Here is a 12,009-nt window from a genome sequence, read left to right on the forward strand (position 1 = left end):
AATTTCTACATCGTCCCTGATGTTTGATCTGATTCTAATTTAGTTTCTGTCCAATACTGACGGCTAGCTGATAATAAAAAGTGTTTTATGTCGAACGAAAGTCGTATTAACGGTTTGTAAAGCAAGTAGGTGTAGGTTTGATTTCAAATTTGTATATACACGGATCGTATAGATAAAAAAAACGCACGTTTATTTCTTGGTCCAGCTTACAAAACGTCAAAATCCTAAGCTGGTCAATAAAAACTTCCAGATCGTATCTAAAGCTATATTAGCTATTTACGGAAATAAATATGAAACTATTTTAAAAAAACATTAAAAATTTTGTATGTTCGTCTATAAATAGCAATATTATTGTAGCAAATTTAAGAAGTATCACACATGACACTATGGAATACCTCAATATTTACTTGACGTATCATGCTTTACCGGTTTCGAAAGGTGAAAAAACGTGTTTTTGTTGCATCATTATTTTGTAATCGCGCGAAAGTTTTGTTGTTATTTGTTTATTATAATTATAGCTAAAAATGGCTTCGTCTATTACCCGGGGCTTCAGCAGATGTATGAGAGCATCACTTACAAAATCAAGTTATCCAAGGTTTGTCATATTTTAAAAAGACCGTTACTACCGGGTAACACTAATTTACGGAATGATGAATGGTCGGAACGCTCACAGTATTATTATTAAATATAATAACACTTGACCCACCTTCACCCAAACGCTAACCCCCACCCTAACCCAAATATTGTGCGTTGGTTTAATAATTGTTTTAACGGGTTAACACTTAACTTAGTGAGCGTTCCGACCATTCATCATTCCGTAAATTAGTAGTACCCTTCCTACCAACATTGCTTCAGTTTGTAAATAGAAAAAACACAAATCCTCTTGATAAATTTAAAAGTTTAGAAGGTTGGTCGTTATTTATGCAGTCTTATTGGGTTGCATGTTTATAATTAAAAGTTCCAATATTTATAAAATGCACCGAAGCTTTGAAAATCGTACTGCTGTAAAAAATGTTTAATAACATTCTGCATTCTTTTCTGTGTCAGGTGCACACCTGGTATTTTTTAGGAAATTTGTGTGCACACCTTTATTAGTCAATTGCACACCCAAACTTTGGAAAATAAGTTGTTGCGGTAAGATTTAACCTCCGTGCATAAAACCCTGGTTGTACAAGTCTGCAACTTAGATTGGAAGAGGCTATTCACCCAGACAATCAAGTAGTGCAAATCAACATATAATCACTAATGGGTACAAACCTAAAAGAGTTATACGGTCAAATAGCCTATAAGCTCTTCTACAGGCCATTCACCCGGCTACCAAAGTGATTCATAACAATTTCCGAAAAATCATTGAATTTATAGAAAACTCGGAAAAATAAACTAATACTACCAGTACCACCACCCAAAAGTTAACTCAAATCTATGAAATTATCATGTATTGTTACAATTGTAAAAGAATGATCAGATCAACTGGGTACTTTTTTTCTTCAAAAAAAAAAATACATCAGAGCTTTTGGTGAAAAAGTGCATGAAATGCAGTGTGCGATATTGGTAGGTTTTTGTTTTACTTCCAGCTACTTGTATTGTACATGTATTACAGAAAGGAATACAATTCCAATCTTTTCGCCAATCTATCTGGCATCGCGGCTAACCACCAACCGAGTGGATCGTGGCTGGGGCACAGTTCGCAGCGATCTCTCTGGTATCTTGCCCCTTCATCTTCGAGGGGTTTTAACGGAATTCCGTCGCTGTCGTCGTTCACGTGCAGCTGTGGTGGATTGCACACAGAAGGTTTAAAATGTACATTTATCACCAAGTTGGTGATTTTTATTGTACTTTTTCAAAACAAAGTTTTTTTCACATTGAACAATGCATTTGCAGCTAAAAAAATGTAAAATCTATGTATTAATAGCTTAAAACATTTATGTGCAGTAATTTTTTTAATTTAGATTTAATAAACTTTCAAGCTTTGAAATCAACATAACTTAGTTCACACTTTGATTAACTTATGAGTTACAAGACACAGTGTTTTAATGAAATTTATTATGCTTTATCTAAATTTCATTATTGTGGTAATTTTTAGTAGGATTATTGACGCTTTCATCCGAACCCAAATACTGTTAACAATATAAACCACCAGATGTAATTTGTTAAGGATTCTAGACCAGCGTCGAATTGTTAAAATTTCTCTCAAAATGCGGTTTATCTGGTGCTGGTCTGCAATCCTACCCTTTTTTAGGTACGGTACCGAAACCAGTCTTAAGTGTAAATTGCGAACACGGAAAATCAATATAATAATACTGACCCACACTAACCCAAATAATGTGCTTTAATTTAATAATTATTCAAGTGGTGCGCTGGGGATTATGGCCAAACTCGGTTGGGCATAAAATAAATTGTCTTGGAAGGGGTTTCTAGCATTGCTACCAATATTTGTGTTAGCATTTGGGTTTGGTTGGGTCAAGTATTATTTTCTTTAATATTATTTATTTCTTCCTTGCAATTTGAATTTTAAACACGTTGTTTCGCTACTGTATTTATTGTTACTGAAAAAAATGTGGTAGGATTGTAGACCAGGGCCGTTTATCCTTTCTTTCTATTCAGGTGACCATGAGTTTGTCAATTTACTGAAAAGGGAAGTAGCCGAGGAAAAAGAAAGAATGCTTGAATTACCAGAAATGTCCGATGGCTGGAAAGTAGAAATGAAAGGAAGTGAATGCAACTTATCGAAAAAAATCGAAGGGGACACGTAAGTTGCCTTTAAATTTCTTTAATTGATTTCCTTATTACTTTGTGTGCTTTCATTTGTGAAACAAATCTTTTATTTAAAAAGAGTTTTTTCATATATGTTCGGTTTGTTTTTACCAACCTATAATAATAAAATGTAGTAACCATTGCGGGGGCTTGCACAATGCACATAATGTATTATAAACATACAAGTATATTGCCGTTATAAAAACTATGTACGATATTATTTTGTAATATTTGGTTCTGTGTAAAAATTGATAGATATAATTTTATCCGGAACATCAAATCAACAAATCCAGTTCGACTCGACAGCAAAATCGCCTAAAAAAAAATTATAAAGTGAAATTACATTCAGGAATTTTGTTTTTGCCTCCAATTTGTTGTTGTTTTCTTGTGTAAACAACAAAGAGATTTCGGTTCTAGCGTTCTGATTTTATTTTTCAATTAAAAAAATGTTTGTGTTTTTAGGCTTAAGGTTTCGTTTAACGTGAATGCATCGGTCCCTCCGACAGACGACCCAGATCCCGAAGCTGAAGAGGTAAAAGATTTGTAAAACATAGACTTTAGCCTCCGTCATCTTGAGTATTTTTATTTTTACTTAAATGTAAAAAAAAACATGCAAAAAATATCTATATATATTGAATTAAGTTGTCACCATAGTTTTCTTATTTAAAAGTAGCAGTTTGTTTTATGTTTTTTCCTCTTTTTTACTGAAGTGCTTAGTGCATTTTTTTAATTCCAACGAACCTTCTGCAGGAAATTGTATCGAAACCAGACTTTACCGTTGAGATCACAAAACCGTCCACGCAGGACATTGTTACATTCGATTGTTTTTTTGCTGACATGGAAGAGGAAATGCAGGAAGAAGGTTTGTTGATAAAGCGATTTAAAAATTGGGTTTACAAGATTCTATAGGTCAGTGCTTATCAACCCGTGGGATGGCACGCACTTGTGCGGATGAAAGTGCTGCATATTATTATCTTTTATTATGTGTAATACAGTAATCAAATAAGCTAGTGCACCAACTTATGCATTACAGGTACAGTAATATAATCTCGTATAGTGGTTCATTGCAGCTAAAGCTATTAATTTTATATCGGTCAAGGCTTAGGTACAGGGTTTTAATACACAAACCCTTTCATTGGTATTTTACAAATAAAACTAAAGGTTGCAAACTTACTGTGCTTGTTTTGTGCGGATGGAAATTTTAAAGGTTGAAAAGCACTGCTATAGGTTAAGGCTTCCATCAGAAGGGAAATGTATGTAAGTGACAATCTGAATCTATCTAGTTTAAACCAACAATAGAATAATTTTTCCATTCCACCTTAATATAACTTTGATATGAGAATAATATTAGTAACTGTTTATAGTTGCTGATTGTTTTGGCTTATTATGGTTTACTTCACACTAATAACCTTGCATGGTATTAAAGTTAATACCCAAAACTGATGGAAAAAAGTTTTCATGTCAAATTAACGAATGAATGACACGGCCCACTAAAACATCTTTTTATTGTATTTTACATCATTAATATTCTTGCTACAAAAGGTTTACGTAGGACATTTTAAAGGGGCAAATAAATACTACTAAATTATATTTCATTATTAATACAATTTGTCCACAGTGCCACTTGTTTTCATTTTTTTTAATAAGACAAATAACGCTATTAACCAAGATTTATTTTTCCAGTACCAAGCAACAACTTCAGTGTTCGCTCTGTTTTCGTACACAAAGGTGAAATCAATGCGTCAACTTACACAATTGAAACTGAAAACTTGGACCCTGTGAGTATTAAACTACTGAAATAACTAAGCGAAACTTTAACGACTGTATTTTTGTAAATAACCATGCAGAGATTTTGTTTTTTGCGTTTAGTAATTGTATATTCGCCCCTCCTATTTGTCGGGTATTAACTGCCGCTGCATATTTTCTTATACCTGGTTAAACGTGGCAACCCAATAACTTGATTTTTTCCATTTTATTATCTCAAAACTTGACATTAAACTAATCGCCAACTAAGCACTAATTCCAAGTTGATGAAATAATTCATTTATGTGCTATAATGTTGTTTATATTTTAATATAACTTTCTCATAATCTCATAAAAAGATAAGCAGAGAAACAACACAAACGAAAAACTTAACATTTTCCTGCTTTAGGCACCAAACAATATTGACCCTAACAATTCATCAAATATATCAAAACAATGTAGGCTACGTAGACTAGTCAATATAGCTAAAAGTTCGACACTGTATAATTAAAATACCGTTTCGTTGTTGATATCAGCCGACCAAACTTGTGTACCACGACAATCGTTTACACTTCAACCGTTTCCGTATAAAGCGTTAGCATCAAAAAGCCGTGTTTTATTCCAGAACGTCTACAAGCACCTACTTCAGTTCCTGGCGGACCGCGGCCTTTCCAATGACTTTTGCGAGGAAATAATTGACCTTGCCACTTCCCTGGAGAACCAGGAGTACGTCAAGTCGCTCGTAAAACTGCAGAACTTCGTCAGTTGCAAGTGAGAGCTCCACGCGCCAAGCTTAACAATGACAGAAGCGCCTTTTGCTGATCTCTGGTCTGGCCCTAATCGCGAACTTTTCGATTCCTGCGTTCAGGCCATGCGATTGGGCCTACACTCTCTGCACGCTAACTCAATGTGCATCGCGTGTTAATTGCTGACTGACTCGCAGCAGTTTTGCCGTTTTTTCGTCGACTTGTGTCGTTAGTAAACTTTTCTCTGTTAACGTTTGGGTTTTGTCAGATGTCTTTTTTGGATCCGTACCAGTAAGTTCAGAAATGCGCTCACATCTCTTTGAGTCTTGTCAATGCTATGTTAGGTCGTCTTTCACGTTAAAAATTTATCCATACATTTCAAATCCTAAAAAAGCAATGTAATCGCTTGTAAAGCTAGGCTAGAGTAACGGTTACTGAATACAGTTTTTGAGGCTCCGCGATTGAAGAGTTTGTGTCCTAAACCTTACTCAAAATAAGTAAATGGAAGAAAGTAACCCCATCTCAATATAATTTGAAATTTATTAGTTGGACTTGGACCGCAAATGGTTTCAAATAAATGTTGTCCGCCACTAGCGAGAATAGAAGTGCACCGTTGGCTTGTTCAGAAGTTTTTTTAAAGCTTAGCGCGACTAACAAGAAGGCTAGAAATTCTAGGAGAATAATAAAACTTATAATGACAAAGATGATACACGTTCTTACAAAAATGTCTTTTTACTGCTGAAAAACTATATTTTGTATCCCCTACTCGACCTTTTTGGCATTGCAATTCATTATTTAGTTATAATGACTGGCTATGTAAAAGATTACTGTCCTCAGTTTTGGTTAAAAAGGGGGAATATTTCTAGCATACCGATTCTAATTCGTCGACCAAATATTTTTTTACTATGTTTTATTTAAGTTTATTGCATTAACAAGTTCGTAGACATACAGTAAAGTTTTAATTAGACAAACAAACAAATGGGCCCGTTCTTGGACGGAAATCTTTCCCAAGAACATTTCGGCAAAACGCAGATAACGTTGCACTTAACCATTTAGCAAAAATACCAGCAAGGTTGCCGAGAAATATTTATAATTTCTGTAGGGTGCCGCAATCCAAAACAGGTTGCGGAACACTGGTCTAGCGTCTCAACACGCTTCGAGCGCTAATTTAATCTCGCGGAGAGTTTTATTTCTTCCGATTCTGTCCTCCGGACTTTTTCCTCCTCCTTGCCGACTTTTGTTCCTCGCGCTCCTTGAGTCCTGCCATCAGGGAGTGGAAGCTGTGCTTACTCTTCCTCCCGAATCCCCTGCCTCCGGATGTAGGAATAAGCTCCTCATGTTCGTAATTTGGATCCAGCCAAAACCCGGGCTGCTTTTTGCGACTGTAAGGAACACATACTTTGAAATTCACAAAACTATGAGGTTTGACTTAAAAAAACTTGGATTTAAAGTAACCCGAAAGTGTTAGAAATTTATTTACTGCAAAATTAATAGGTTTGAGAAGAAAAAATATTAATCAGTTTAAGAAGAAAAAAAAAATGAATAATAATTTAAAGAAAAATCTAAAAGAAAGTTGAAGAAAAAAAGTAAAAAATAAGTTTAATCAAAAAAAAAAATTTATTGCAGAAAAAAAAATTAATAAGTTTGGCTAAACTACCACCCTAACCGTCAGAAGTTTGTGAGCACAAACGTCAACGACAATTAGTGCATCCAACGAATCTAAAAGTCTGACTTTTAGACTCTGAGGTCTTGGACAATGTACTAATTTGACTTCACAAATCTGCTTTAGAAGATTAAATTTAATAATACTTGACCCTTCTTGCGACTGGGGGGAACACGCTTTGACAGCGAATATTTTTTCGGGTTGTTAAATTACATTAGAATAAAGATTTGAGTTATATTGTTTTTAAGGTTTAAAATCAATCTAGTCGATTCTACAAATATCAAAAGGGGGGTGCAAGTCAAATAGACTCTTCACATCCTTAAATCTCCTACAGGCCAACCGACCCATAGATGAAATAGTAAACACAATTAGGAATATAATTAAATCTAGAAAAGGTAGGTAAAAACAAAATGTAGTAGGCAAATGATGTAAATCATGACTTCTAATTTTCGAATCTAATTTTTATTTTCCCCTGAATATAATATTCGTGTAGTTGGTAAACACACCTGAGACGCACACAAGAGGTTGCTAGAGAGTGAACCTTGCTTTGTCTCCTTGCCCTAAATATAATGCTCTTAAGGAATTTTTCACCATTTTTGTTGAACATTGGTCTTTGCGTGCTTATTTAGGCGACTGAGATTCAAATAGGCTTGAAGACACTTAGTCTTACTTGATTTCTCCCTTAATTGCTTTGCTGATCAGCTCAGCACATTCCAGGTTGCCATAAAGAAGCGCATAGCTCATCGGCGTATCACCATATCTGGAAAATTAATAACTAAAAAGCTGAAAACACGCTAGTTTTATACAATATGTTTTACTGATCGGGTCATAAAATCATTAGATCAACAATTGCACTAAAAAAACAAAAAATCGTGTTGTAATTACCTACAAGATGCATCAGCTTTCAATCTATGATATGTTAAATTTAAGTTTAGCGCTTCACTTTTTTTACAATAACATCAATCAGTTTTATTGTCATGTTTTTTTCTTGCAAATTTCAATAAACTGTTGAAAAACTGTATTTTTTATTTCGGAATGACTTGTGTTCAACACTGTTGATAACCATTCGTAATTGTTGACTGTATATAACGTGGATTGTTATCTGCTTAGTCGCTGCTTACGCACTTGTCAGAAGCAGTGACGTCACAGCCGTATTCGATGAGCAACTTCAACATTTCATACTGGCCACTTTCGGCAGCATAGTGCGCGGCCGTCTTGTCTTCGTCATTTTGAATGGTCGGGTTGGCACCAGCCTGTAGCCCATAGGACAAAATTGTAAAAAGTTTAATTTCAAAACGAATTTAAGCTTACCATTAGTGGTTTGTTGCTTCAATTTTAGGTAAAAAGCAATACAAGTAAAATTAAAACATTTTTATCCTCGTCTAGAGGTCACCAATCTATGCCCGCGGGCCTGATCCGGCCCTCAGAGTTAATTCTACCGGCTCGCAGCATATTTGCTTAATGAAGATTAAGTACAGTCAAAGGTTGTCGAAAGCAATTTAAAACTAAATGTTAAACAGTACGATAATTTATTAAGGCCCACTACAGTTTTTATTGCATATTGATTTATTTTTTCGTTTAATGATAATGTTGATATCCGGCCACGAACGACAGGCCTTACAGTTATCCGGCTCATTTATTGACCCCTGCCAGTTTAATAGAAAGCTTATCTGAAGATTGTTACAAGTTTGCTGTAATTACTGATCAGGAATTAAGGTCGACATTTATCTTGCAAGGGTCAAGGTGATTTCTATTATCACATATTAAGTGCAACAAGTTTGCTGTAATTACTTTTTTGGCTGTTTTGATAAGATAAACTGATTCTGAGTTTTATTACGTCACCCGAACAAGCGCTTTGACGCATCTGAGGTGTCCGGCAATGACCGCCCAGAAGAGCGGAGTCCTTCCTTCCCAGTCTTCGTCTTTTTCGTCCTTGTCCTGCTTCGGCTGCTCCAACAAATCCAGAAGCCGCTCGATGTCGCCACACGCAGCCACCTCGTGCAGCAAAGACATTTATTTCAACGATATCCAGCAGTGGTAAACGGTTAACCCTTGGGTAAATGGAATGTGTACAAGGATCAACTAATATAAATGGGTGGATAGGTATTTTTTTATGTTGCTGTGTTTGTACGCGTTACTAAAACGGCACCAGTCGAACATAATGATTTCTTTATCTTGAAAAGTAGACTTATGGGTATAGTAATAAGAGCCACATTTACTGTAATTTGTTGATCCGGCACAGACCGAAAGTAATATACATTGGCGATAAATAATAAACATGCAATAAAAGTTTTGCGTACTAAACATGGATGTCTGAGCCCAACACGTTGAGAATGAGTTTCAAGAAATTCTCATCAATGGAGCTGCCCTAGTTGATTTGTCAGCATACGATACCGTAAACCGTCGACTGATCTGCTCAACGTAACTAAAATCAAAGGCCTCATCGCGTTTACATAAATCGTGTTAAGAAACAGACGCTTTTATTATGACTTCAAAGGCAAGGGAAATAACTATTCCAATACCGCTACCTAAAGATTTAGGCAAAAAATATCGCGATGCGATAGTATACCTAACTACGTCATGACTATTCAAAAATATAAGCAAAATTGGTAAAATAGAAGTTATAAGGCGACAATTTGCTTTAGCATTGAGAAGTGTGGTTACCAAGAGTTTCAGAATCGTTGTTTTGGATCGCAAATCATGACTGCCATAACTATTTCAATTCAGTTTATTTTACTTTTGGTATGTATACCACCCTAGTATCGAAGAAGTATCCATACTTTGTATCGGGTATCGGCTCCGATCAGGTATTATCGAAAGTGTTACACAATAGAATTAAATCAGAATTAAATCAATAATAAGATTTTTATCGGCGCAAATTAGCCTTTGATGTTTTTCGCTGACGCCCATGTTTACCAGGACCCAACGTAATTTAAATGTTTGTTTTATGTTTTTGTGGCCAAACAGAGGGTTGTTTTATTAAAGAAGAAACACCTAACCAATGCAAAATGTATTAGTTAAAAAAAAACATTACAAAAGTTTGGAGCATAAGGTTTTAGGAATACTACTGCCCTTATACAGAAGTAGATGACACTCGTATGTACGTTTCAAATAACTCTTCATTCATTAAAAAAAGCAATTTTAGGTCGCTGCTCGGACTTAATTTACATAAAAAAAGTTGAAGCTCTCCCCTAAGCTTTCAATAGTTGCCAATAGGCAACAAAGCTATTACCGCAGACTGTTCTTCAATAGTCGAATGTCAAGATTTGTTCTTTCACATGACTGTGGCCTATGTTTGACTTGGAGGGTTAGGCAAACCACCGCCCATTCTAGGGGTTATATAGAGCTTTTGTAATCCTGTTACAGCCTCGTAGTGAATATTTAACCGTACAATAATGCGTTACCACTAGCACCGGATCTAGCACCAGTCATAGCAATACAGCCTCTGATAGGTAACACTATAACTGCTGGGCATCGATAACCTGGTGACCTTTTGAGCAAACAACTGACTTACTATAACATAATCCAAAAGTACAGGTGGCGCACTGCATGTCACCAATCACTGACTAACCAACCAACACTACTGCACACGGCAACCTCGCGTTAATTTGTAACTGACGCTGTACAAATCTGATCTCGGAGACGCTAGTCGTAAGCTTTGCCTCTCAGCAAACAGTACACTCTCTTGTTACGTCGTGCCGACGAAACAATTACCTCCCGATATTTTTGCGCGGGGCACATTCAAACAATAGTAAGCCATATCGAATAGGTGCCGTGTTGAGTTACACGACCTCAGGCCGCCTAGAAAGTTTGCCATTGAGGGTTATGCCATCACTGTGAACCGCCACAACACCATGGATCGTAAAGCGTCGGAGGCCGAAGAAATCCTGCTGCAAAATAAAACAGGTTGGTGTATGAACAGTAAATTAAAGAGTGCATGAACGTAAAGTTTTGAGAAATGTATACCCTTTATTTAACCCGGCCTTTTTGCCTTTCTATGTCGTGTTCAATAACTTTAGGGCTTGAGCCAAGCATTTTCGCCGCCTGAGAAAATTTAATTGTTAATTGTCCAGAATGAGGATTGTAGAATGAAATTAGCCTCTTTTCAGTTCGAAAGAATGCTCAACATTTTTTTGTGATTTTGTTATATTGTAACGATTTTACCTCTCTGGAAAAACGAAATGATATGAAAAAATAAAAGTTATTCTTTTAAGGTTGATAAGGGTGGTAGGCTACAATATTGGTCAGATTTGATTTGTTTTACGGTCTCGGCTTGACCGGAGGTCGTGAGTTCGAACCTCACTGCAGGCTAGTTGTTTTTCTAGCCTGTCCTGCTTGCATCATAGATCAACAGATTTGGTGAGTCTGCAATGGCTTTCGGTGTATTGATTTGTTTTACTTATAAAAAAGGTTTAACATTTTTTGTGTTGTTATTCTGTAACATTTTATCAACCTTATTTATAAAAAGGGTATATTTCTTCTTTTAAGGTTGATCTTATTATAGTCCATGAATTTGTGGTAATTACCATTACGAGAGAGTGTTCCAGGTGTCTACAGAAAAAAGATTTTCCAAATAGTGTGGGCCGCCACTTAGGGTAGATACTTGTGCATTTTTAACACCAATTTGCAATTGGATGAACAAATTTGTGGCAAGGTTTTCAACAAACTAGTGGATGTGTTGGGCCGTGAAACGCAAAGATGAAGTTTGGCAAAAAAAAATCATTAATCTCTTCGAAAAATTTGCAAACAACCAATCTGGTTTGCTCGAAAGGCGTGTCTACTTTGTTTTTAGTCTTTCTACTTGAATTGGGGCTGGCGGCAGCGAATACCCACCCCTGTTTTCTTTCTGCTTTTACTTTTGCCAAATAGAGCCTATTCTTGACCTTTAAACACAGAACTTCACATTTCCTTTCGAAACAAAGGGATTGTCACCACTGTTTATTAATCAAAGTTTGCGCTTTGTTGGGATTGTCAGCAGCCGAGTAGCAACGTCCAAAGTTCGCTTTACGCACGCCATTGCTCTTGTAATAGGAGGCCGACCCCCGTTTTAGGTTTCATAACAAGCAACAATGGTCATTCGACATTTGATTCTATGCAGACAAC

General features: G+C 36.0%; 3 protein-coding genes across 5 annotated transcripts in view; 2 read left to right on the top strand and 1 right to left on the bottom strand.

Moving 5' to 3' along the window:
• Window positions 1-444: 444 nt before the first annotated feature.
• On the top strand, window positions 445-5,502 carry LOC146139339 (complement component 1 Q subcomponent-binding protein, mitochondrial-like). 2 transcript variants are annotated; one of them, XM_083392222.1, is made up of 7 exons: window positions 445-595; window positions 1,601-1,800; window positions 2,605-2,749; window positions 3,217-3,286; window positions 3,505-3,616; window positions 4,438-4,532; window positions 5,123-5,502. In XM_083392222.1, the coding sequence occupies exons 1-7, from the start codon at window positions 525-527 to the stop codon at window positions 5,270-5,272; spliced, it is 843 nt and encodes a 280-aa protein (XP_083248348.1). In that variant the 5' UTR covers window positions 445-524; the 3' UTR covers window positions 5,273-5,502. The 2 variants fall into 2 exon arrangements, with proteins under 2 accessions (XP_083248348.1, XP_083248350.1); XM_083392224.1 differs by having other exon boundaries at window positions 1,601-1,791.
• A 670-nt stretch (window positions 5,503-6,172) lies between these two features.
• LOC146139340 (uncharacterized) lies at window positions 6,173-10,668 on the bottom strand. 2 transcript variants are annotated; one of them, XM_083392291.1, is made up of 5 exons: window positions 10,621-10,668; window positions 8,749-8,901; window positions 8,032-8,159; window positions 7,577-7,666; window positions 6,173-6,625 (listed from the first exon to the last, which is right to left on the bottom strand). In XM_083392291.1, exons 1-5 carry the CDS (start codon window positions 10,645-10,647, stop codon window positions 6,430-6,432), a joined length of 594 nt encoding a protein of 197 aa, XP_083248417.1. In that variant the 5' UTR covers window positions 10,648-10,668; the 3' UTR covers window positions 6,173-6,429. The 2 variants fall into 2 exon arrangements, with proteins under 2 accessions (XP_083248417.1, XP_083248418.1); XM_083392292.1 differs by lacking the exon at window positions 10,621-10,668 and having other exon boundaries at window positions 8,749-8,957.
• Window positions 10,669-10,755: 87 nt separating this feature from the next.
• LOC146139341 (protein spinster homolog 1-like) overlaps window positions 10,756-12,009 on the top strand; it is a 57,706-nt gene continuing 56,452 nt past the window's right edge. Inside the window, exon 1 of the mRNA XM_083391129.1 lies at window positions 10,756-10,812. Coding sequence (XP_083247255.1) covers window positions 10,761-10,812 — 52 coding nt within the window. The 5' untranslated portion in view covers window positions 10,756-10,760. The remainder of the gene's footprint in view (window positions 10,813-12,009) is intronic.

This window comes from Ascidiella aspersa, chromosome 6, assembly GCF_963924565.1.
Source record: "Ascidiella aspersa chromosome 6, kaAscAspe10.2, whole genome shotgun sequence".
Taxonomy (NCBI): domain Eukaryota; kingdom Metazoa; phylum Chordata; class Ascidiacea; order Phlebobranchia; family Ascidiidae; genus Ascidiella; species Ascidiella aspersa.

Excerpts from the sequence above, each read along its gene's own strand:
- LOC146139339 (XM_083392222.1), top strand. The coding sequence starts at position 525 with ATGGCTTCGTCTATTACCCGGGGCTTCAGCAGATGTATGAGAGCATCA. Across the intron at positions 1,801-2,604 it reads GCACACAGAAGGTTTAAAAT|GTGACCATGAGTTTGTCAAT; the intron begins GTACATTTATCA and ends CTTTCTATTCAG. Across the intron at positions 3,617-4,437 it reads AGAGGAAATGCAGGAAGAAG|TACCAAGCAACAACTTCAGT; the intron begins GTTTGTTGATAA and ends TTATTTTTCCAG.
- LOC146139340 (XM_083392291.1), bottom strand. The coding sequence starts at position 10,647 with ATGTGCCCCGCGCAAAAATATCGGGAG. Across the intron at positions 8,160-8,748 it reads GCGTCAAAGCGCTTGTTCGG|GCTGGTGCCAACCCGACCAT; the intron begins GTGACGTAATAA and ends TATGGGCTACAG. Across the intron at positions 6,626-7,576 it reads GCAATTAAGGGAGAAATCAA|TCGCAAAAAGCAGCCCGGGT; the intron begins GTAAGACTAAGT and ends TGTTCCTTACAG.